Below are 25,661 nucleotides of genomic sequence, written 5' to 3' on the forward strand. Positions count from 1 at the left end.
ATTTTTGTTTTTTTGTTCTGATGTTTTTATTCATTTTTTGTTTATTTGTTAATTTGTGGATGTCAGCAAAATCTACTTTATTATTGTTATTATTATTAATAATAATAATAATAAAAAGAGCATGTTGACTGTGTAAGATGCTTGTAAAAAATAAAAATCATACTCGATTGGAACAACACGATGGTGAGTAAATGAGTAAAAGTTAGTAAATAAAATTTGCTAAATTTTCCTTAAACATGCAGAAACCTTATGTACGGTTATGATACCACTGTTTAAAAGAAATACTATGGTAACACCAGTGTTTTGAGGCTTGAGTACGACAATTCTAACATGGCCTTGGGATACAAGTTACTTGAGACCAGTATTTTCAATATAGTGTCATGTCCACTCTTGTGTCTCCAATCAGACTGTGTAGTGATCCTGATCTGCTGTTCTTTCCAGTGCCAGATCACTTCACCACAGCTTCTTTTTTTTTTTCTTGCTCAGGGCTTCAAATTGGTTGTTGGATCCTCAGTGGGCCGATTAAACGAGGGCAGTCTCATTCTCAGCCTCTCATTAACCAGCAAGAACAATCCTTCCTCTGTCTCTGTTGCTTTCACAGAGAGCCTCATTCAAGCTTCCTGAACTTTCTAAAACAGCACTCTGCAATCTGTCTTTATGATAAACACCTTCAAATACGATCACTTCTTTCACTCAGGAAACCTCTCTGCCTGATTTTTCTGTCTTCATTGTAAATCATCTATTGAAATGATGTTTGCACAAGTTTGTCAGGAGATTCTGTTGACAGAGGTCGAGGGAATTGTGGGGGTGGGTCTAGTTCGAGGGCTTTGCCGGCTCTCATTGATTCTGAAGTTGCAGGGGGCGGAGCTTAGAGCTTCAGAGCCCCTATGAAGCAGTGAGTGTGGCACTTTCCTGAAGCAGCATTATCAGAAATATGCATTAGATAATAGTGTTTTTTTTAAAAGGACAAGGAAAGAGATTGAGCTGAGATCGCAACCTTAACTAGACTCTTTCGTTTCCTGTAGAACCTGGACCACAAGACACACTTTTGCACTTTGCTGCAAAGCGTGGACTACGCAAGGTAGCACTGTTTCTCCTCCAGCAACCCGGAGGAAAAGAGGCCCTCCAACTTCCCAACAAACAGGGTCGTACACCGGCCAGGGTCGCCCAGAAGAGAGGCCACACGCAGCTCCAGAAACTGCTGACGGAGTAAGTATGCGAGGAAATGATATATTTAACCAGGATTTCTGGCTCGTTTTTAGCAACCTTTCTGATTCCAAGGCCCCCACTGTCGAAAACAATATCTAAAGGCTCCCCAAAATATTTCTGATACTTCTGCTATAATGACAATGTGGATTATATTGAGAGTTTTTATTTACAGAAAGAGTGGCAATATACACTGAACAAAATTATAAACGCAACACTTTTGTTTTTGCCCCCATTTTTCATGAGCTGAACTCAAAGATCTAAGACTTTTTCTATGTACACAAAAGGCCTATTTCTCTCAAATATTGTTCACAAATCTGTCTAAATCTGTGTTAGTGAGCACTTCTCCTTTGCCGAGATAATCCATCCACCTCACAGGTGTGGCATATCAAGATGCTGATTAGACAGCATGATTATTGCACAGGTGTACCAGATGTCGTAAGTTTTGAGAGAGCGTGCAATTGGCATGCTGACTGCAGGAATGTCCACCAGAGCTGTTGCCCGTGAATTGAATGTTCATTTCTCTACCATAAGCCGTCTCCAAAGGCGTTTCAGAGAATTTGGCAGTACATCCAACCGGCCTGACAACCGCAGACCACGTGTAGCCACACCACACCAGCCCAGGACCTCCACATCCAGCATCTTCAGCTCCAAGATCGTCTGAGACCAGCCACCCGGACAGCTGCTGCAACAATCGGTTTGCATAACCAAAGAATTTCTGCACAAACTGTCAGAAACCGTCTCAGGCAAGCTCATCTGCATGCTCGTCATCCTCATCGGGGTCTCGACCTGACTGCAGTTCGTCGTCGTAACCGACTTGAGTGGGCAAATGCTCACATTCGATGGCGTCTGGCACTTTGGAGAGGTGTTCTCTTCACGGATGAATCCCGGTTTTCACTGTACAGGGCAGATGGCAGACAGCGTGTATGGCGTCGTGTGGGTGAGCGGTTTGCTGATGTCAACGTTGTGGATCGAGTGGCCCATGGTGGCGGTGGGGTTATGGTATGGGCAGGCGTATGTTATGGACATGTTGCGTTTATAATTTTGTTCAGTGTATGTTAAAATAAATAATTCTGAATAATCAGAAAATTCAGTTCCATAATCCCAATAGCTGAATGTTTTACCTTTATTATTACTGGTAAATTTACATGACTTCTAGTTTGTAATTACATGGGTTTTATTTAAGATCTATACAGTAAATACAGTATTTATTTTAATAATAATACCTTAAATGAGTCCTAATAAAATTATGTAATGATGTTTAGATAGTATTTTTGCCTTGTTCTGTTGTAAAACTTATACAAACATGCATTTGAGACAAATTCATACAGCCTTTGTCATTATTGTTCCCCTGCAAATCTTGATCTATGAAATCTGACCAGATTAATGTCAAGAATAGGCTGTTACAAACCGCAGACTTTATCAGACAGAATGGACGTTGTGACCTTTGAAATGCCTTAAACAAATACAGCTTTATCGTATTTGTTGTTTTCAAACAAAAAAAAGTTAAGTCACACTTGTAAAGGTAAAGTTGCAAAAGTCATTATTTTTCAGATGTCCTATAAACACTCCCCACATCTTCCACTGGTCAGCCACACAGATCCGTTCAGGCAATGTTTGTGTTGGGCTGATTTGGATTCTCAAAAAGAGCAAGAGTCAGATTTATAATAATAAAGCAATGATTTTATCATGTGAATGAGGCAAGATTTAGTGTTGTGTTCTGAAGAAAGGAGGATGTGGGGGAGATAAGAGCAAAGCACAAGGACAGGCCATGTGGCTCTGAGCTCTGTGTAAACAGTTAAAGCCACATAAGCTTTTTAAAGCAAGCCTTTGCAGTCTGCAACAGAAACCTGTTTCAAACCAGCAAGCTCCTGTCTGCAGATTTACTCAGTAAAGTGGCATTACCTGTGCGTGTGTAACAGAGACCTTTACCTTTTATCAGCTTCCTCCAGCCATTGCTCTTCACAGTCTATAGCTAGCAAACCTGTGTGGGACAGATTCCATATGTTCCCCTACTTGACTATTCTAAAACAGGGCACCAAGGCAGTCTGTGTACTCCTCAGGGTTGAAAACTAAGCACATCTCTCCCCTGCTCATATATTTATGAGATGAGAGAGCTATGCTTGTTTTGATCCTGTTTTTATATCTCTTTCTGAGTTTAATCTGACGTATACCCGTGACCTCACATCTGTTAAATTAGGTTTGAATTCAAGCCTATATATGACAGTTAGTCTAAATGATTGTATTAATACTAGAGAGATGCGACACTCTAGGAACCATTTCCTGTTAGCGGTGTCACCCAGACTGATGTCTACCGGGTCACTGGCTGCCCAGCTTTGGTAAAGCCAATGAAATGTGATCACAGACAGAAGGATATAGGAGAGACCATAGCTAGCGTGTGATCTGTGCTCTCTGGATTCAAGGGTCTGTTATAGAAGGCCTTTAAGTGCTTTGGTTTAGTGCCTCATTTAAAGCAAGTGTACTGAACCACGGCACACCCTTAGATGTTGCCTCAACTCTTTCCATCAAAGCTCATGGTATTTTGTTAGTGGTTTCTTTAAGATATTTTGATGTACTTTTGTCATAACTTTCTATGAAGTCATTAAAACGCAGTATGTAATATTTTATAATATGCACTGATCTGTTATAATACATTATATTACTTGGCTATTTATGGTTTCACCTTTAGAGTATAATGCATAAAGTATAATACATGATCAACACATTTTATGTGTTATCAAATAAAAGTATTATAACTGTGGTTTCAATTATATACAAGTTTGAATATATCTAAATAACATTGTTTTAATGTTACCATTTTATGCCATTATGTTGTGTAGAAGGCAAACAGCAGATGATTTGTTCAGCTCTCCAATCCTTCAGAGTTTAGCCTTTAACGTCTGTCATTTGGCTAATGCTCAGGCTGCCTAAAATATTCCTCTCAGGTCTGCAAGACCTTAAGAGCTTCTCCTTTTCACTTTGCACTCTTTAGTTTCCTGTGAGTGATGTCACAGGGTTTCTATGGATACCGTTTTGGACCTTAGATACACAGCAGGTGTAAACAGTTCCTGTTGTTACCCATGTGTCAGAGCCCTGGGGACAATCTGAGCTACTTACACGCACAAAAACACAAACAGTTGCACATTTTCTCTTTTGAAAGCTTGTAGCGTTTTGGGGTTGACAAGGGTGATTCCACCTTAGTAATTTACTATTACTAAGATACATAATGTTCTGTCTTAAACCTATTTACTGCTTGTTTGACATGTTGACACTGCCACCAGGAACTTCAATTTCACCTTTAATGTAATCACGCTGTTTTTCTCTCCCCACACAATAAAAAAGCAGAACAGGTTTTTACACTAGTGTGAGTGAGTGTTTTTCATATCTTTGTCTAAAGAAAGAATTAAATTATTGTTGTCTAAGCTCATTGCGGCATTGTGCTGGATGTAAACCTGTTTTAAGTTTGGCTGTGTTGTTTAAATTAGTGATTTTTCACACTTGACATTGTGTTCAATGGGTAACCACAATCAGTATTGTGTATTACTTCACATCCTCTGTAGGTGTGCTGGGTGTGGCCTTGCTGATTCAGTGCCTCGAGACTGGGCGTTCTCAAAGTTTGCTGTGTTTGTGTTGGGCAGGGTTGACAACCAGCCTGAGTTGGAGACGAAAACGTCCAAGTGGCGTTACCCAGACGGCAGAGTTCTGCGACACCACCCCAAGCTAAACACTTACACCCTGACACTAGAGGATGTGCCAGGGAGTCCCCCACCTAACCTTCAGTGTGATGTGGAGGAGCTCCAACGCCTCATGCAGTCACATCAGAAGGTGAGTCAGTGATTTTGGAGTCCTCTATGGCAGTAGGTGGGTCTTATTTTCTTGCTCTGTCACTTTAAGATCACAGTGATATTTCCAGCTGGGTACAATCAGCAGCTTTTGTGGTAGGACTCTGCAGGAGGTAGCTATCTGTGACTAAAGGAAGTGACTAAATGCAGACTTTCTCTGTGCACGCACCCATGCTCTGTTTCTCTGGGTGAATGTTTAATGTCAGTTTTAATGAGGGCTGTATAAAGGTGTGCTGCTTTATTTAATAGCTGTTTTTGAACTTTGTTTATTCAGGAAGATCCTCCGCCACAGCATAAGCCAGCACTGCTGATTCTTAACAGAAACTCAAGTGATAAAACAGATTGCCTACCGCCCAATTCTCTGGAGCCTGAGCATCAGAAACCCAACTCTGAACAAGAAGAAACCTGCGAATCAAACAGCTCTGCCATTGAGGATGGATTGTGTATTCGTCAAAACGGCACAGGAGATCATGTCCAATCGCAGGACGGGGAGGTGGAGCTTGACCCGCCGGCTGTAGGGGATACTGGGAAGGCGTCAGACAAGGCTGACTGTTCGCAGCAGCGGGTAGTAGGCAATTCTGTGACTTTCAGTGCCCCTTCCTGTGGAAACCAGCGGGAGGAAGCTGATATAGAGCTCTGCGTAGTCAGTGCCAAACAGGGGGCTGCACAGCCTGATAAAGGGAACCAAGAAGAGCAGGAGGCTTGCCAGAGGAGTTTAGAGACTGAAACAGACAATAACTCTCAATCTGGAAACCTTGAGTCCCAAGACATGGGCCACGCACAATCTCAGGGTCTCCTCCCCATGGAAACTAGTCAGCCCTCACTAAGAGAGGAGGAGAGCGAGGGGAGTACAGATCTTAGTTGGCGAGGGGACTTACCAGAGGAAAGGGAAGGGGAGACGAGTAGCAGCCAGGAAATAGGCTTACACTCTTCAGCACTTTCTTCCCATGATCCAGAGGAAAACAGTCAGCACGATGACAAGACTGAGCCCAAGCTGTCTACGGAATGCTCGGTGGGAACAGATGAAGTTAAATTGACTTTAATTCAGGTAAATTCTGAGGTTACCTCATCCGTACGAATAGACGAAACTGTTATTTCTGATGGTGTTGACAAGCCACATAGTAGCCTAGAGACAGAGACAGGAAATCTAAGCAAAGACACCAAAGGCAACACTGAGTCAGTTTCTGGTTTGGTTACGGATGACGCTAGCATAAAGCAGAACTCTGGATGTAGCATTTCAGAGGGTGATCCTTTGGAATCGTTAAGTCTCCTGCCAAACATGGCACCAGGACCGGTGCATAAGATTCGACGAGGGCTCTCGCCTGTTACTGAGACTTCCTCTCATGAAGGTCCAGCTGTGGAGCCCTTTTCTGAGACTACAGAAAGTTTTCAACAGCCACACCAAGTCACACAATCTTCAGAAACCACATTAGAATGTCAGGAGATTTTGTTGAATGACACAGACTGTGACATCAGCACAATAACAGGGAATTCTGTTGGCATCACTGCGGAGATTTCGTCTTGCCAGATTGATGGGTCTCTACCTGATGGAAGCAAGGAGGAGGTAGCCCCGAATGAGAGGATAAACAACCCTAAGGAGATCTTTGAAGAGCCGGAATCAGTTAAGGACATTGTTGTCTCACAGTTGGATGACAAATCAAAATCTTCTGATGAATCTTCTCTGCCTGTTGACTCGGAAACCTATATTGTAAGTGATTTACAACAGGATGTGTCTACAATACTGCATTCTGAACATTGTGGAGCTGATATAATCGTAGGAACTCCATTCAAAGAAGAGGCATCTGAAACGTTTGTTCAGCCAGATTCTACGTCCAAACTGGTTGAGCAGATTCCTGAGGAATATTCTGGAGATACCACAAATGAAAATCAAATTTGTGAACCAGGGGAACCATCGGTTCTAGTGTCCACTTTGCAAGGGGAACCGGGATTTAAGGATGTTGATCCAGATGAACCTCTACAGGAAAGGGAAATTGACTCTACTTCACAGGACACAATCAGCGAGCTCCCTGATCCGTCGAAAATCACACACAATGATTGTCCTGAATCCAAAGCACAGTTCCAGCTCCCTGAATCCTCCAAGGAGAGTGCAAACACACCATTAGAACCAACTGTTGAATGTGTGAATGACCTAGACCGGTCTTGTGCCTCACTCCTAACAGAAAGCCAAGGTGACAGACCTTCTGAGACACCCTTCACTGATGGAGTAATTTAATAGCTGTTTTTGAACTTTGTTTATTCAGGAAGATCCTCCGCCACAGCATAAGCCAGCACTGCTGATTCTTAACAGAAACTCAAGTGATAAAACAGATTGCCTACCGCCCAATTCTCTGGAGCCTGAGCATCAGAAACCCAACTCTGAACAAGAAGAAACCTGCGAATCAAACAGCTCTGCCATTGAGGATGGATTGTGTATTCGTCAAAACGGCACAGGAGATCATGTCCAATCGCAGGACGGGGAGGTGGAGCTTGACCCGCCGGCTGTAGGGGATACTGGGAAGGCGTCAGACAAGGCTGACTGTTCGCAGCAGCGGGTAGTAGGCAATTCTGTGACTTTCAGTGCCCCTTCCTGTGGAAACCAGCGGGAGGAAGCTGATATAGAGCTCTGCGTAGTCAGTGCCAAACAGGGGGCTGCACAGCCTGATAAAGGGAACCAAGAAGAGCAGGAGGCTTGCCAGAGGAGTTTAGAGACTGAAACAGACAATAACTCTCAATCTGGAAACCTTGAGTCCCAAGACATGGGCCACGCACAATCTCAGGGTCTCCTCCCCATGGAAACTAGTCAGCCCTCACTAAGAGAGGAGGAGAGCGAGGGGAGTACAGATCTTAGTTGGCGAGGGGACTTACCAGAGGAAAGGGAAGGGGAGACGAGTAGCAGCCAGGAAATAGGCTTACACTCTTCAGCACTTTCTTCCCATGATCCAGAGGAAAACAGTCAGCACGATGACAAGACTGAGCCCAAGCTGTCTACGGAATGCTCGGTGGGAACAGATGAAGTTAAATTGACTTTAATTCAGGTAAATTCTGAGGTTACCTCATCCGTACGAATAGACGAAACTGTTATTTCTGATGGTGTTGACAAGCCACATAGTAGCCTAGAGACAGAGACAGGAAATCTAAGCAAAGACACCAAAGGCAACACTGAGTCAGTTTCTGGTTTGGTTACGGATGACGCTAGCATAAAGCAGAACTCTGGATGTAGCATTTCAGAGGGTGATCCTTTGGAATCGTTAAGTCTCCTGCCAAACATGGCACCAGGACCGGTGCATAAGATTCGACGAGGGCTCTCGCCTGTTACTGAGACTTCCTCTCATGAAGGTCCAGCTGTGGAGCCCTTTTCTGAGACTACAGAAAGTTTTCAACAGCCACACCAAGTCACACAATCTTCAGAAACCACATTAGAATGTCAGGAGATTTTGTTGAATGACACAGACTGTGACATCAGCACAATAACAGGGAATTCTGTTGGCATCACTGCGGAGATTTCGTCTTGCCAGATTGATGGGTCTCTACCTGATGGAAGCAAGGAGGAGGTAGCCCCGAATGAGAGGATAAACAACCCTAAGGAGATCTTTGAAGAGCCGGAATCAGTTAAGGACATTGTTGTCTCACAGTTGGATGACAAATCAAAATCTTCTGATGAATCTTCTCTGCCTGTTGACTCGGAAACCTATATTGTAAGTGATTTACAACAGGATGTGTCTACAATACTGCATTCTGAACATTGTGGAGCTGATATAATCGTAGGAACTCCATTCAAAGAAGAGGCATCTGAAACGTTTGTTCAGCCAGATTCTACGTCCAAACTGGTTGAGCAGATTCCTGAGGAATATTCTGGAGATACCACAAATGAAAATCAAATTTGTGAACCAGGGGAACCATCGGTTCTAGTGTCCACTTTGCAAGGGGAACCGGGATTTAAGGATGTTGATCCAGATGAACCTCTACAGGAAAGGGAAATTGACTCTACTTCACAGGACACAATCAGCGAGCTCCCTGATCCGTCGAAAATCACACACAATGATTGTCCTGAATCCAAAGCACAGTTCCAGCTCCCTGAATCCTCCAAGGAGAGTGCAAACACACCATTAGAACCAACTGTTGAATGTGTGAATGACCTAGACCGGTCTTGTGCCTCACTCCTAACAGAAAGCCAAGGTGACAGACCTTCTGAGACACCCTTCACTGATGGAGTAAAGATCCCTGCTGTAATTCCTGGTGGGGATGAATGTGATGACCTGGCTACCGATATGTGCGAGACAACTGTCTCAGGGGACAGCCCGTGCTCTGCCATAGACACCTCCAGTGGTTCAGCTCTGGAGAGCTCCTCCATGTCTGACCCACTCAATGCCTCATCCTCAACAGCTGAGCTCACTTCCCCTTTGGATATTAATAGTGGATTGCACCAGGGTTTGGAACACACTTCCCCAGTGGATATAGACAATGGTTTGTCTGAGGAACTGCAGCCTTCAGAAACACCTGAGAGCCTGAATGGATTACATCAATATATGCCTGATTGTTTGATGGAGCACAGTGAAACTCTTCAGAAATGTGCTGAGGAACCACATGTCGAACAAATGACAGGTGATGCATTTTTATTTATCATTCTGGCAGTGCTGACATAGATTGTGTAAACAATTATTTTAGGGAGTTTGATGCTAAAAGATAACGATACTTTTTACCGTCATCCTGTCTAACAGTTGTTTGAAAGTCTGAAACTTAGGCTGTATCCGAAATCGCCCCCTATACCCTCAAATAGGACACTATTTGAGGGGACAGCCATTTTTAGTGGTGTCCGAAACCATAGTGGATGTTCTCGAGTGCACTCATTTAATCCCACAGCGCACCGCAAAAACGCGTGTACAACCGATGTACACTTAACGTAGGGCTGGACGATATGGCCAAAATTGATATCACGATATATTTCTTAATTTCGGTCGATACGATATAATTCCGATATCGATATGAACACTATTTATCTGAAATAGAAATCTTTTGTAACATTATAAATGCCTTTATCATCACTTTTGATCAATTTTAAGCATCCTTGCTAAATAAAAGTATAATTTCTATAATTTCTTTCCCAAAAAAAGGGTATGAAAAGTGCTCCGAGTCGCTGCAGAAAACAAAAAAATTGAACAACAACAAAAACTGGAAATGTTGCTGGAGATGGGCTTATTTAAAATGAAAACTCATTCTCTGGCAGCAGGAGGCGCTTTTAGAGTGATAGAACTAGCGGTTTCTCCAGTAATGGCTGTAATCAAAGCAGCTCCGCTCATGAATGCTACTTTTATCAGATCAAATGAAAATGCCATCGAAACTTTTCTGAGGACAGTCAATTCCCTTCAGAGATACGTTCATATAAAACACCCGCGCCGTGTTATGATTTTGAAACGTGCAGTGCTCATGTTTATTCAACGAAGTCAAACGGCACAAATAAATCAATGTATGGGAAACTGGTAATGTATATCGAAATATCGGAAATGTGTTTAAAAATCATATCACCGTTACTGAAAAAAATTATATCGCGATACATATTGATATTGAATTATTGACAAGCCCTAACTTAACGGCTAGAGAATCCCCATAATGCACTGTGAGAGTCGCACGCCAAATGAATTCCCACGTCTCACCAGAAGACGGCGCCCACAGCTAAATCATCCATTCATTCATTTTACAACGCGCTCGTCCACGGCGTAATACAGCGTATACAACACAGCTACAAATTCATTGTAAATTCACTATTAAATTGTTTAACTAGGGTTTATACATAATTTCCGTGACAGAGTTTGAGATAAATCCTTTAATCTTACTACTCGAGCTGCCCGTTTCAAATGATTATTAAACAGCAAGCAAGCTATGCAAAAGAGGGAGTCCTTCCGGTGCACTCAATGTCCGAATTCACTCAATCGTTTTCATTCACTCCTTCAAGTGAACTGTATGAGTGGACTAATGTAGGGAATAGTGAATGAGGGTATAGGGGGCGATTTCGGATACAGCCTTTGTCCTGCCGCTAAATGAAGTGTCATGCCATTCCAATCAGATTGTTTACAGCTGAAGCTAATTTGTCATTAGCTTCATTGTATTCTGACACATGCTTGTGTGTGTGCATGTGAATACAATGGTGTTTGCCTTACAAACTATTTTCTATGGACATAACATTGAGTTATTCTTACTTAGGTCAATATTTATTCCCATTTTGTCTGTAATGTTATTTTTAGTAACGTTTAAGCAAAATTCTGCCATCGATCAGTGGTTTAGGTTTCCATCTGGAAGGGAAAAACCTTCTTTGTCATTCAGGTAACAGTGTTAATAGGTAGTGTTTACAAATGGCAGTGTGTATTTGCAGCACACTGTATCATGGCAACCTGGTGATGTCAACCCTGCCTCACATCATAGAATGAAAACAGTTGAAAGATTGTCTTGTGAAATTTTTTTTTACAAGGTAGACGCCCAGCTCTTTTCCACATGGATGAGAGTTCAGCATGGTTCTACTAATAGCTGCTTACTGTATGTGTTATTTATATCACATTCATGGAGCTGCTGAGCTCAGTTGGAAAGGAGGAATAAGTCATTTCCTTTTATCAAAAGTATAGGGTTAATAATGTATCTGAATGGTCTCATCACGATTTGTTCATTTCTAAGTAAACAAATAAACCTGCGCCACTGAAATGTTCGCTCTTTGGACATGAATCAGCAGCTGAGATAATGAATTACGTATTGATTTTTGGAAGTTTCAGTTAAAAGTCACGTATGTGCATTTTCTCGAAACTTATTTAAATGAAGCGTTTTGTTGTTTGTACATGCCTCATCATCTACAGTAAGTTTGACAGAATGACAACTGAAAAGTGCTTCAGCCTTTTTTCAGTTCCAAATTATAAATGTCCTCTGTCTTGATTCCACTTCACAGATGACAGCACTTTAGCAGAGGATGCGGTGGACGGACACCAAGACTCCTCAGCAGACATAGCAAATTCCGAAGCGGTGAGTATTTTTTGGCTATTATCCTCAACCTGCCATCCACTAAATAAATCATTAACATTTAGACCTCTTGGTATGATTCATTCAGAGTTTGCTTCCAGCCACCCTGAATTCTCAGTAGCTAGGATGCTGGTAGTTTCCCGAAAGGCTCCACAGAGCAGAAATTCAGGGATGTTTTCAACCTGACCTTCTGTCGTAAATCTGATTTCTTTGCCTGGTTGCTGAAAGTGCCTCAGCGTTCTGACGTAGGTCTGAGTTACAAGTGCCGAACTGTGTCACGCAAGGTCAAACTGGCAGATATGGGAACACTGGCACCCTACAGCTCACACTGTGGTTGTGTGTGTGTGCTGTCCTTTTTCTCATGGAGGAAAGATGACATCACCCTGAACACCTTTTTTCCCCAGTTGTTTGTCAGAGGGATGATATCAGTGGCGAGAAAACTGAGAGGGAGGAAGGGAAGATGTGATAGCTTGGGTATTTATGTGGGCCAGTAAGAGTGATAAAGTGAGATGTCTATCTTCAGTCTTTGGAAGTTTCTGATTAGAAAGAACTTCAGTTGTTTATTTTGTCATCTTCCTGTGGGAATCTGTATTGTTTTGACTTCTTCCTGTGCCTCCCAGTTTGGTTTTGGAGTTTTGGATATGATCTAATATTATTGTTGAGGAGGTGAAAGATAAAGTTAAAACTCAGAACTTTGGTGCAGTATATAAAGGCCCATTCACACCAAAAATGATAACTATAATTGTAATGATAACTGCAGCCATGAAGTTTTAATAATAATTCTAACGATTCTCAAACAATTTGTTCAAAGCAGTTGTAAGATTCAGTCTCTCTAAAACCCTCCTTTCTTTGAGCCTACTCTGCTCTGATTGGTCAGATGGCCCAGTCTGTTGTGATTGGTCTACCGCGTACAGCGCGTGTTGAAAACGATACGCCCATTGCCATAGTTCCGTATTTTGAACGCTCGATAGAAAATATAAACATCTATTATTTATCATACTTGTGATTAAGTGGAGCCAGCTGGTCCAAATAAACAGGGTACTGAGCCATCTTTGAAGAGCAAGCGTTTAGTGAATCCTGCTTTGAACTCCCTGAGATTTTTCTTTTAACTCCCCGAGATTAGAGAAGCAGTCGTCAGAAAAATGACGTGTTTGTGGGCGGGGTCAATTTGTGTGCTGCCGGCCAACGTAGAACATAGGCGGGAATTATGCAAATGTGTTGCCGTCACGGAAGTGGTATTCGAATTACTAATGACTCGTTTAGGCTGTAGAGAGTCGATTCTTTATTTTGGGAGACAATAACTTTATTTATCGTGCACTTTCGGCTTTACACAACTTTGCTGATCGTTTACATTCACATACAGCTACATTACACACTGCATGAAAGGCAATATTGGAAATGCCATAATAGGGGCACTTTAAAGAACCTGGCATATAACAAAACTGCAGTGCATACAATAAACAATACTTTCATCTGATGGTGTGGACGCTATCGCTACAGTTATCGTTTTTAGTGTGGATGGGCCGTAAAGCAATGGAAACTCATGTGTTTGCTAGCATGTTGCGACTACCATCAATTGTTTTGATTGTGGTGCACTCAAGCATGAGCGATGAAATTATCTTTTTCTCATACGTGATATTACCGAGTGACATAATGGGTTTTCATTCAGTCTTGTTTGTCTTCAAACAAATTAGCAGAGAATGCTAAATCTCATTTTGTAAAACCATTAGCTAGCTTTAGATGCATTCTTCCAGTTTAATTTGAATCCAGGCCCTATTTGAACAACAACAAAAAATATATGAATTACCCAGTTATTGACTGTCTTTTTTTTTTTTACCCTCTCTTGTCAAGGTAGCTTCTTCTGTCTCTGTTGCCTCTGAAATCAAGCTACATTTACACTTATCTGCTGTCTGGCATGCAGACTTGGACTGCATCATGAGGTTGTGTAGCTACATTGTCAGCATTTGAAAGAAATTACACTCTGGAACATTCTATCTTGAGAGACTCTTGAGATAAGAGCAGAGGCCACATTTACAGAGTATCCCAATTCTGACTAGCATGCTAACTTTATCCTTGCTGGTCCAATACAAACCACAAGAACGCCAGGGTCTTATTAGCAGTGCTTGCTAAAGCAGTATTACAGTTTGCATGTTTTTAAAACGAATGTATAAAATAATGACTTTTTTTAGATTTTTTTCTTATACCTATTTTAACTTTTGTTGTCATTCTGTCAGTTAATTCATGAAGGTGGATTCAAAATCGAATCTGAGGTTGCTTCATTCAATCTAATTTGTCACGCTGACAAATTGCTTAACTAATTTGTATTTTTCCACATCAGAAAAGCTCAGTCTTCAAATATTTCTTACCTTTGGAGGTAGTTGATGAATGAATTTCTCATTGCAGCTGCTTCCAACAGAGGGCAGCGTGAAATCCAAGTTATTTTTGAAGAGGCTGAAGAGATTGTGATAATTAGCATGAGCGCATTATTATGCACTTTTTTTAAAACGTGGGCGAACGAATAATTCACAATAAGATCAGAAACATGCTTTATGAACATAAATGGATTCATGAATATTTTTCATCCTGCACGTATGATGGGTAATGGGGTGGTTTGGCTGTTTTTATCTTATTATCTTGTGGCTTCTAGAGCGCTGTGGCTCCCTCTTGTGTTAGGATGCGATATAACTCTTTCCAGATGTGCACTGAGCTGTATAGTAGTCTACATATGTGTTAGAGAGAGGGACAAGGGCAAAAAAACACAGACTGTGGTCTCGATATGCCACCAGCAGCATGAGAGCTGCCTATTCTCTCCTAACACAGCTTTCTTCGGCTCTTTTCATCTGTCCTCGTGTGGCAGGCCAGATGCATTGTGGGAACCCCTTTAAAGGAGTTCCTTTTTCACTAAACATCCAAACTAATAAACACCACACAAGCCCACCCCTGGGAAACAGAGCCTTAGCGCGCACACTCACAAACACGCACGCAAATCCAGCATCTGGTGTGTTGGAAAAAGGGACAAGGCTGTCTCTCAAGTGCTGGAATGTGAAGTGTAAGAATGGCGTGATGTTGAAGAAAAGCAAAGGGCTGGTGTTTGGTGGAGTGGGAGGGTTGAAGACACCACTGAGGCTGGTCTAGATCCGCACACACTCCTTCCATTCATGCATCTGTTTGTTGGCTCCGCCACTGATGGAAATATCCTTTGTTTTCTTCTCACTCAACTTCTGTGCTTCTGCTCGCCCCTTTCAAGTCTTTCTCTTTTTTTCCCTCTGTCCATCATGCTTTGTTGTTTTCTCTCATTTCCAGCGTTAGTTCTTCCAAAAAGTCATTTACTCACCCTCATGTTGATCCAAACCCATATGGCTTTCTTCTGTGGAACACAAAAGCCGAAATTTATATTTTAGTGCTTGACACTCTTTTCAATGCATTTTCTCATAAACTTCTTATAAAAGTTGGCCATATAACTATATTTGAACTATATTTATGTCTTCTGAAATTGTAAGGTACCTTTTTATGGCTGACTGATTTAAAAGGTAAAACAAACCTCTGAAATGTGTGTTATTGATCTTTTTGTGAATAATTCATCTTTGCATACATTTAGAAAACAGATGAACAGATTATTTTCCCTTTACTGCCAGCTTAATTACGGTTGAGTGAAATAATTCAAAAACCGGATCAGTCAGATTTGTGAATGAATCATTCAGACTAGTTTTGTAAATTTGATTAACTGATTCATTTAGAGACCTGTCAGAGGAATGATTCATTCATGATTTGGACATCACTGCTTCTCTCATGAACCTCAGTAATTTTAATGACTAATGTCAAATTTCAGTCTATTATTCACATAAAGGTTACCGTATGATTTCAGAAACTCTCAATATTGCACTCAACTCACTTTTATGATGCTTTTATGGTGTGTTTTTGTCACTTGTTTTTGTTTATTATATTGAAAAGAGCTTTCGGGATATTCTTGTATTTCACAGAACAGACAAGAGGGTGAGTAAATACTGACAGAATGTTATATATTTTGGGTACAACTATTCATTTAAATCATAGATTGTGTTGGATGAGTGGTCTTGAGTGAAACGTCGGGATAACATGCGCCGGGATCCCCACAAAGAGCCCTTGTTTCTCCTTTCCCCTCCTCCACTGGATAATCACACGCTTGCATGCAAACACACAGTAAAGATCAAATTGACTGCGTCAGGACATCTGAATATCTCTTTCTCCTAAGTAAAAGTAAGGATCTTCATGCTAAACATGGAAAAGTGTATGAGACTTTAATTGAAGGTATTTTTGTGCGCAAGGTGTGTCTGTGTGACAGTTTTGTGTGTTTTTGTAGAAAATGATATATACCCACACCGTGACACCCTCATTATACTGTATAGTGGATGGAAACTCCCAAGCATATGTGGAAAAACAGTGCAATTCGGCATGCATTGGTTCAACAACAGGCTTGTCATAATGCTACCACCCGTGTTGTAGTCCACAGTTTTAAGTAATGCAATGTTTCAATTTAGCGTTTTTTCTAAATCAATTATATATTGTGCAGTGGTTAAGTAGCAAGCATGGCAGTGCTGTTTTAATATTATTTATATACTATCATATTTGAATTGGCTTTTACATTTATATTTTCAGTTTCCATTTTAATTTGAGCAATTTTGTTACGCATTTGTCATTTTTATCAGTTTTTGTTTAAAATAATTATATTTTAATTTTAGTAATTTAAGTACTTTAAAACTTACCGTTTTTCCATCTAATATTTATATTTTATTTTATTCCTGCTTTTTTTTCAATGAATAGAAAGTATTTATAATAGTTTAAATTAACAACAACACTGAACCGGTATTTCCACATGAACCCTTATCTCCTGAATTTTGTGTAAAATGAACCCAAGATCATTTACTTCTGATTCTTTTCCAGAAGTTCAATTTGAGTTCCTCGCACCGCCTCAATTGCATTCAACTCCAGTGAATCCCATCAGCCCGTGCTCTGGCCTTTTATCATTCTCGCCATTTGAAACGGTTGCCATGGCTCCAGCTGTTAGTCGGTTGATGGTTCTATACAGATGCAGGGTTGCACCCAGTGCTAAGCTAAATCTGATTTACTGCACCTTATACTTGAAAAACAGCATAGATCAAGAGTGTATTATGTTCTATCACGACAAAATCTTTTTGATCGAGTGTTTACTTGGAGGAAAAGCCTTATCTTACGGCTCAAAGCACACACAATGCTAAGTGGAGTCTGGGAATCTCAGCCCACTGTTTGAAAGATGAAAATGTGTCTTATCAGCGAATGTATATGACGACCTCATCCTCTTTGGTCGCAGTTTGGAGTTCAACCACAAAGTGATGCACATTGGAAAAGACGTGAAGCTTTATATGTGAAAACTGAGAAGGAGACAAAATCTTTTTGATCGAGTGTTTACTTGGAGGAAAAGCCTTATCTTATGGCTCAAAGCACACACAATGCTAGGTGGAGTCTGGGAATCTCAGCCCACTGTTTGAAAGATGAAAACGTGTCTTATCAGCGAATGTATATGACGACCTCATCCTCTTTGGTCGCAGTTTGGAGTTCAACCACACAGTGATGCACATTGGAAAAGACGTGAAGCTTTATATGTGAAAACTGAGAAGGATGGAAAAGGTGGGATGAGAGGCATTGAGAGAGAGTGAAGGGGGAAAAGAAAAGATCAGCTGCAATAGGGTGAGTCTGTTAAAAAAAATTGACAAACGGTGAGAGCAGAAGGAAAGCCAGCGACAGAAAAAGAGAGGGAGTGTGCAGAAGGAAAAAGGAGAGAGAGAGGGAGGGAGGGAGGGAGGGGAGAAAGAAGTGTGTGAAGAAGGGAGGGAGAGTGAGAACGGGGCTGGTTCATGGTGCAGTTGTGCAGAGAGTTGCTCATTTTTCCCAAAGCTTGACTGGGAACTCCACATGTCTTGGGCTTCATGTTGGACTATAACGGCACTTTCTTCTTCTCCTTGACATTTCACTCCTGGAAAAGATGTACGAGCGACACCGGCGAAGGTACAGTCTATGCGCAAAGGGCGAGAGATCCGTGGACGTGGTTTTGATAAAGGTACGAAACTAAAAACAAGTAGTAGTTGTGTTCTTTGTTGAGTTCGTCTGTTAAAAATCATTGTTTGCAGGATTCGTCCATAAATTTAGCAGATTGTCTTGTTGACAGTTGTGTGTGCCGTCACATTGCATTGATTAGTGTTGGCCGGGAGTGTTGTTGAGATGTCTCGCTCGCGTTGAGTCGAAGGGGTGTGTGTGAGAGAGCTCTGGAGCTTTGCTGCTTGGCTTGGGTGGAGTTCAGTTTTGGATGTGGAAAGGTGAGGCCTGCTTTTCCATTTTTGACCACCGTTGTCCGCTGGCTCTTGGGTTTGACATTTTGTTCTAGACATGCTGGAGTTTGAAGACTGGAGTAATTTCGTAACCGTTTTTTCCTCCTCAAGTGTTAGTTGTCAAACAAACGTCGAAACCTGAGACTTCTCAGTCCAGGTTTCATGCTTACAAGGATTTAGATTTGTTCTTTAGTTTCAAAGCAATGTGGATGTTTCATATGGACACTTTAGAGACCAAATGTCCCAAGAAGTAAATTGAGACAGCGTCCTTTTTGAGGACATTAAGTAATGTATAAGTAAGGACAAATGATTTACAAATAAAGTAATTGTCAAACAAATGTTGAACTTCTCTGTCCATATTTTCTTCTAAAGCTTTAAAGCAATGTGTATATACTTCATATCGACACAAAAGCGTCCCCAAAATTCAGCAAAATTGCCTTCTGAGGACAAAAAGGATCTATATATAAAGTTATTTTCATCGTAAAAATACAGAAGCTTTATATAAAACTTTATCTAGAAATGTAAAGGCTTTATAAAAACAATAGTAGTGTACGGTGTCCTAATTTAGATATTGTGTGTGTGGGAACAGTAGGGACGCTGGCTGGAATGCCGTCAGTATGTTGGAGGTTGTGTATTTAGTGGCTGGTCTGGTACTGTATCAGTGAAGGTCACAGCCAGACATGTAAAGGGCCCTTCCACAGTCTGACCCCTCGATTATAGGCTCTTGATAAGTGGATTGGTGCAGGCTTGCTTCACTGCCTGTTTATCTCCATTCACTTCTTCTGCTTCCTTCGGCTCTCCATCATCTGACGTGAGCTGGCAGAAGGTCTGAGAATCATAATGTGGGAAGGCGAGTTAATTAAAAAAAATCTAATTATAGTAGGTATAAAATATTTAAAATTATAAATGGAGGAATGCCATGCATAATTACTATTCCTTCATAGAAGCTGCTTAAATTAAAGGATTTTTGGTATGGTGATGTTGTACTGTAACACATCTGTGTTTAAATTAATAAATATTTTTTTCTTTATTTCTAAATTTCTTGATTTAATTTTTTACAGTTTATTCACATTTTGGATGCACTTACCTGCTAGGCCTCTGTTGTAGCTGAGTGATTCCTGTTCATTTTTGTAAAATGAGGGATGAGACAATTTAATTGATATTCGACATTATGCGACTGATATAGGTTTCTCAGGGGGACATATGATAAATGATTTATTTAATGACATGAACGATTTAATAACAGAAAATTATAGAGCTTGCTGAAATGAACTTACCTCTAAATTTACACCATATTTGCTCAAATATTTAAATATAAATAATTAACTAAATGTACATATTACTATCCATTTGCAACTTCTGTCTGCTGGCCAAACTAAGTTCAATCTGTCCAATGCAGATTTTTCAAAATAGCATAATATCAGCTAATGTGGTCTGTAGCTAATTTATTGACATAACGCAGAATATTTTTGCATGGTCCTATAATTTTAATTTGTTCCTATTTCTTTTTAATACTTACTTAGTATTATAATACTTTATAATATAACTTTATTTATGGATTTTATACATGTTCATTTAATTTCAGCAATTTCGCATAGGGAATGTCCATACATGAATCCATGATTAGTTTAATTGCATTTTAAACTTCATATACAATTTTAATAGTTATTTGTTGCACCTTTTCCCTGTTAATTTCTTTTTGTGGTTTGATTAAATAGTCTGTAGTTCATTTTTAAAGTGTGTGTAAATACTCTAGACTGCTTGTGAATTTTAAAGTCAGCTTGATGGTCTCCGCAGTGAAAGACTCTTTTTATCACCTTAAATCAACATTATATAAATGCTTATATTTGTGAGGTGATATATTACATACAGTCCACATTTAGCATCTGTGGCGGGAAGTGAAGAGGGGCTGTTAAACCATTTTTTAGGTAAGAAACTGGGCCACAGGTGCCGGTTCAGCACTAAGTGAGGATTGGCTTGATGGTCTCCACAGTGAAAGACTGTTTTTATCACCTTAAATCAACATTATATATATGCTTATATTTGTGAGGTGATATATTACATACAGTCCACATTTAGCATCTGTGGCGGGAAGTGAAGAGGGGCTGTTAAACCATTTTTTAGGTAAGAAACTGGGCCACAGGTGCCGGTTCAGCACTAAGTGAGGATTGAGAAAGACAGGTTGTCCACCGCCCGTCTCAAAGAGCACCCAAGGGAGCACTTTACAATTGACGCAAACCTTTGTTGCAGCATATTCCTTTCAACTGGGACCTCCTTGATATTGATCGAGAAGCCAAATGGCTACTTAACACCTTGTTTAAGACATTTCACAGATGTTTTACCCAAAACCACCTGCAAGAAACCGGTAGGAGACCATCTAAATCAAAGTCGTAGCTGTTAAGCGTTTTTGCAGTATGAACGTGGCGTGTGATTGTTTTGAGACCGTATCTGTGAGACTGTATTAACGTCCTCTGGTGCCCACTGCCATGTCATAGGTTTTCCTGTCTCCACGGCTTGTCATATCTGTGGAATGTGTCCAGAATGACCGGCTCAGACCACAGTCTGTGGACAGTCTCACTCCACACTCAGTGGATTACAGCTGTTTCATAAGCCATTCGGAAGTTCTGTCATCTCTAAATATAGCGCATCTCAACGATCTTCTTTTCCATGATTAGACTATGGATGTGTTTGGATTTCAGCTGCATCTATCAGAGCCAGAGCACTCAAAAGACGCTTTGCCACAAATTTCATCTTTCTTTCCTTAGATACATACACTACCATTCAAATGTTTGGGGTAGGTAAGATTGGTAACACTTTAGTATAGGGACCAATTCTCATTATTATCTAGTTGCTTATTAGCATGCCTATTATTTACATATTGGCTGTTTATTAGTACTTATAAAGCACATATTCTGCATAACCATATTCTACATCCCTAATCCTAATACTTAAACTTAACAACTACCTTACTAACTATTAATAAACCGCAAATTAGGAGTTTGAGTCAAAATTCATAATTAATTGTTTGTTAATAGTGAGAATTGTACCTTAAAATAAAGTGAAATACAGTAAAAACAGCAATATTGTGTAATGTTATTAAAATAACTGTTTTCTATTTAAATGTATTTTAAAATGTAATTTATTTTTGTGATGGAAAAGCTGAATTTTCAGCATTGTAACTCCAGTCTTTATTGTCACATGATCTTTCAGAATTTATTCTAATATGCTAATTCCTGCTCAAGCAACATTTATTATTATTACCAATGTTGAAAACAGTTGAACTGCTTAATAATTTGATGGAATTTGATGTGATACTTTTGCAGGATTCTTTGATGCATAGAATGTTCAAAAGAATAGTGTTTATTGATATAGTTGAATTATTACAATTATTATTTGAAATTGAAATGTTTTGTAACATTACAAATGCCTTTACTGTCACTTTTGATCAATTTATTGCATCCTTTTTGTCTACCATATTCATCTAAATGTTTTAACTATTTTGTATTTTTTTGTTTGAAGAATGAAACATTGTTTGAACAAATCAAAATTGATTTAAAGTTATGTTAAAAAGCGTTATTTAAAAACATTGTAAATAACCATTTAAAGTCTGGATAGACTCATACTTTAAATATAGTTTTTTTTTTTGTGAGTCTGCTCAAAATCCTTAACCTTAGGCAAATGATAAAACAGGAAAAAGTATATTTACATAACTGTAAAAAACAGCTTATAAAGTACAAGAAAACTGTTCCCTTAGCAACCACCCACAACACTTTACTATTATGTCATAGAATTTTTTCTTAGTCAACCATTCCTTACAGTTTCGTCAGAATCCGGCCTCTCCTGACCTGTTCTAGGTGTCCGTAATTCCCCAGGGGAAGGAGATTGTTTTGAAAAGGCAATTTTAGGGTAGTTTCCTGTTCTTGTTACATGGGTTCTCATAGGAAGTCTGTACCGTCAAAATGGGGTTGCATGTCAGGAGAGGTCACATGGAGGGCATCAGGATCATGTTTTACTAAGTGCATCTTTCTGTTGTTCTCTCTTTGGCCGTCTCACTCTTTTGAGGCATTGGATCTGCCAGTCAATGGAGTGTTGTGTTGTTCTTTGTATAGAACCCCATTATGGCCCCATTTACTCGCCACCAGTGGCGAAAAGACAATTAAGCCCCACGCCTGAGGGAAATGCATGGCGGCTTTTTACAGCCTACATCATGTGCTCACGCACAACACTCCTTTGTCGTTATTCCTTTCCTCTCCAAACACATGCATGGTTTCAAACATTGTGTTCATTTATTCAGTATGTCTTCTCATTCTGATACTTAATTTTCAGTCGTGCATGTAGAAACCCGACGTCACATTTGCTGGAACACACATCATAAAGCCACTTTGAGCTACTTGATGACTTTTCATGTCTGCATTGTTGTGCCATAAATCATCCCCTGCAATGGGCTCTTTGTCCCACGCCTGTTCAAAGCCCCATTGTGTCCGGCTGCACCCAGAGGTTCCCAATGCATGTAAACACACTCGGAAAGATTGTTTGTGCTAAAAACCATGTATTGTCTGTATGAGTTGTGTTATACAGAGAGTGTAGAGATACAGTTTGTGAGTCATATTGTGACAGCGCTAATATTGATTTAGAGCTTTTTATGAGTAGGCATATAAGTTGTTGTCATTTGACAGAAGCTTTTATCTAAAGTACACTTGTTGCAGGCAGAATCCCAGTGGAGAGTCTTGGGCTGCCTTGAGTTGCAATAACACAAGAACGTCTATCTTTTTTTCAGTAGGCCACACCAAACATAAATATATGTGCTATAATAATATGCTATGTGCTATATTTTGGTGTGTTTTCACACACATGCCAGTCAAAAAAGAACTGGGCCTCGTTTTCTGAATGTGGGTTGACGGTTTCAGAATAACAAACTACTGTTTAAAAAGTTGAGTCTTTTATGGTAAGAGTCTTTTATGCTCACAAAAGCTGCATTATTTGATTAAAAATACAGTGAAAACAGTAATATTTTTGAAAGATTATTATAATTGAAAGCAGCTGTTCTATTTGAATATATTTGAAATGTAATCTGATATGCTGATTTGGTGCAATTATTTTTACATTTATTTTTATCAGGATTCTTTAATGAATACAAGTTCAAAAGAACATTTCTTTGAAATAAAAATCTTTTTTAACAATAAATTACTGTCACTTTTGATCAATTTAATGCTTCTTTATATATTGAATATTAATTTATTTAATATGAATATTAATTTATTTTAAATATATATATATATTTTGAATGGTAGACCTACATAACTTAAATCTGCTACAATACTGTAGTTAGTCTGTCGGTAATAGTTATAAAATGAAAAATATGTCCAGGCTGATTTTTGGCCAGCAGAATGTAAAACACAAACATAAAGCAAATATACTGTAGATAAATCCAGTGACGTTAGTAGCCTTATGGCGGCTGACATATTGATCACATGACCAGTCAACTACTAATCTAGGACCCTATGAAATCTGTTTTTTTCCCTTCCCAAATTAATTTTTTTTCTGTTTTAATTTTCCTGGATTCTGCCCCCCCCCCCGTTTTAATTTTTCTAGACTCTGTTTTAATGATTAAATTAAATTAAACTTTATTAATCAAAAAGCATGTCTAATTAATTGAAATCATGAAACTTACAATATTTAACAGCAATTTTTTTTTCTCAAATTCAGTTTTATTTTTACCAATTTTGTTTTCCATTAGTTTTCTGGATTCCATTTTAATGGTTTTATTAAATTTTTAAATAAAATATTTCTGTGAAAAAAAGAAACAAAATAAAATAATGTGTTGTGTATTTACATTTTCCTGCTAAGTCTGGTAAATAATTTTTCTGGTAAATATTCTTTTAAAAATAAAGTTTTAATAATAATTTTAATAGTAGTACTATCATTACATTAAGTAATATTTCTGTCACTGTTTGTTCAAGTTAAACCGAACTTTTATCTTGACAGGTTGCTGTGAAGACCTTTAAGCTTCTGTTTGTATATATGACGATAGTTTTTTTTTTTGTGGTAAAATGCTCATAAAGTGACTTTCTATTATCTTCATGTGTTCATATATTGAGGCGGCAGAGGCTGAAAACACTGCGAGCTTCAGTATGTGTGTAGCAAACGAAACTGCGTGTCTGCGCCATTCATTCACACACAGACATGCAGAACCTGCGTGATTCATATTTAGTATTTTTGCGGCTTAGTCTTCACAGACACTAGTCCATATTGCGTTTTGATTTAAGTGTACTGACCTACGTTTGATTTATCCATCCAAAATTTGGCACAATCCATGACATTCTGCATTATACAGTAAATTCCGTTTTTATGCCTGGATTCCACGTTTCCGTCTGTGTTTTCATAGGGCCCTACCTTTTTCTCAATAACCCAATTATTGGACACTTTTGCTTATGGAATAAATAATAATGGCTGAAATACAGATACACTGGAATTATATCGGCCACCTTGTTTTTGAGATGAGCATTAATCATTATAAACAGATCCATATTAGTTGATCAATCAGGTATGTTGCTCTGTTAACATAGCTGACCTGACAAACCTTTATTTATGCTTGGTTTAGTTCTTTGTAAGTTGTCCTTAAAGCATGTATCCATAAAATTAATCAAACCAGTCATGATCAAAGAACAGGACTCTGGCTGACCGTTTCCTCTCTATGACATGTTTACATGTAAGTGCTCTCAGTGGAGCATTCGGTCAGTGTGAGGCATTACAGCTTTCCATTACTGCACACTGGCTCAATGTGCCACATTTTTGGAGTGATTTTCACGACTCATTCAGTAATTGGTTGAAACGGTGTCTGGTTGAAAGTGTTTCTCTGTGTGTCTGCTACATCCATTACCATTGTTACCAAGCTGTGAAGCTTAACATAAAATATCAGAGCAGTATCCCAGCTAGATTTCTGGTTCTCTGCAAATTTGTGTGCATAAACACATTTTTGAGCACTTGGTAGTATACATCCAGATACACACAGCCATAAGCGTTGATAATTAATGTTTAATCGGTTGAAACTGAGTGCTCTGTACTTGAGACTTTTCATTTGCTTTCCCACTCGAAGACAAGTTTATCATTCATAACAGATTGAAGGATTGGGGACAGTGTGCATTATGTGTGTTTGTATGGTTTTGTTTGAGTTTCTTTGTCAGATTGAGGTTGATATCTGTTCTGGGATCAGGAAACATAACATGCCTTCTCGTCTGAGTTCCAGCTGGTGTGAGTCCCTCGGTGCTGTCTG

General features: G+C 39.6%; 2 protein-coding genes across 2 annotated transcripts in view; both read left to right on the forward strand.

Moving 5' to 3' along the window:
- Window positions 1–7,281, forward strand: part of LOC107714005 (A-kinase anchor protein 13-like) — a 71,195-nt gene extending 63,914 nt beyond the window's left edge. Inside the window, exons 5-7 of the mRNA XM_016519694.1 lie at window positions 1,026–1,209; window positions 4,845–5,031; window positions 5,323–7,281. Coding sequence (XP_016375180.1) covers window positions 1,026–1,209; window positions 4,845–5,031; window positions 5,323–7,281 — 2,330 coding nt within the window. The remainder of the gene's footprint in view (window positions 1–1,025; window positions 1,210–4,844; window positions 5,032–5,322) is intronic.
- A 32-nt stretch (window positions 7,282–7,313) lies between these two features.
- Window positions 7,314–25,661, forward strand: part of LOC107714042 (A-kinase anchor protein 13-like) — a 60,236-nt gene continuing 41,888 nt past the window's right edge. Inside the window, exons 1-2 of the mRNA XM_016519734.1 lie at window positions 7,314–9,650; window positions 11,977–12,050. Coding sequence (XP_016375220.1) covers window positions 7,805–9,650; window positions 11,977–12,050 — 1,920 coding nt within the window. The 5' untranslated portion in view covers window positions 7,314–7,804. The remainder of the gene's footprint in view (window positions 9,651–11,976; window positions 12,051–25,661) is intronic.

The sequence above is a fragment of the Sinocyclocheilus rhinocerous genome, unplaced genomic scaffold, assembly GCF_001515625.1.
Source record: "Sinocyclocheilus rhinocerous isolate Xijiao unplaced genomic scaffold, SAMN03320098_v1.1 scaffold568, whole genome shotgun sequence".
Lineage (NCBI taxonomy): Eukaryota > Metazoa > Chordata > Actinopteri > Cypriniformes > Cyprinidae > Sinocyclocheilus > Sinocyclocheilus rhinocerous.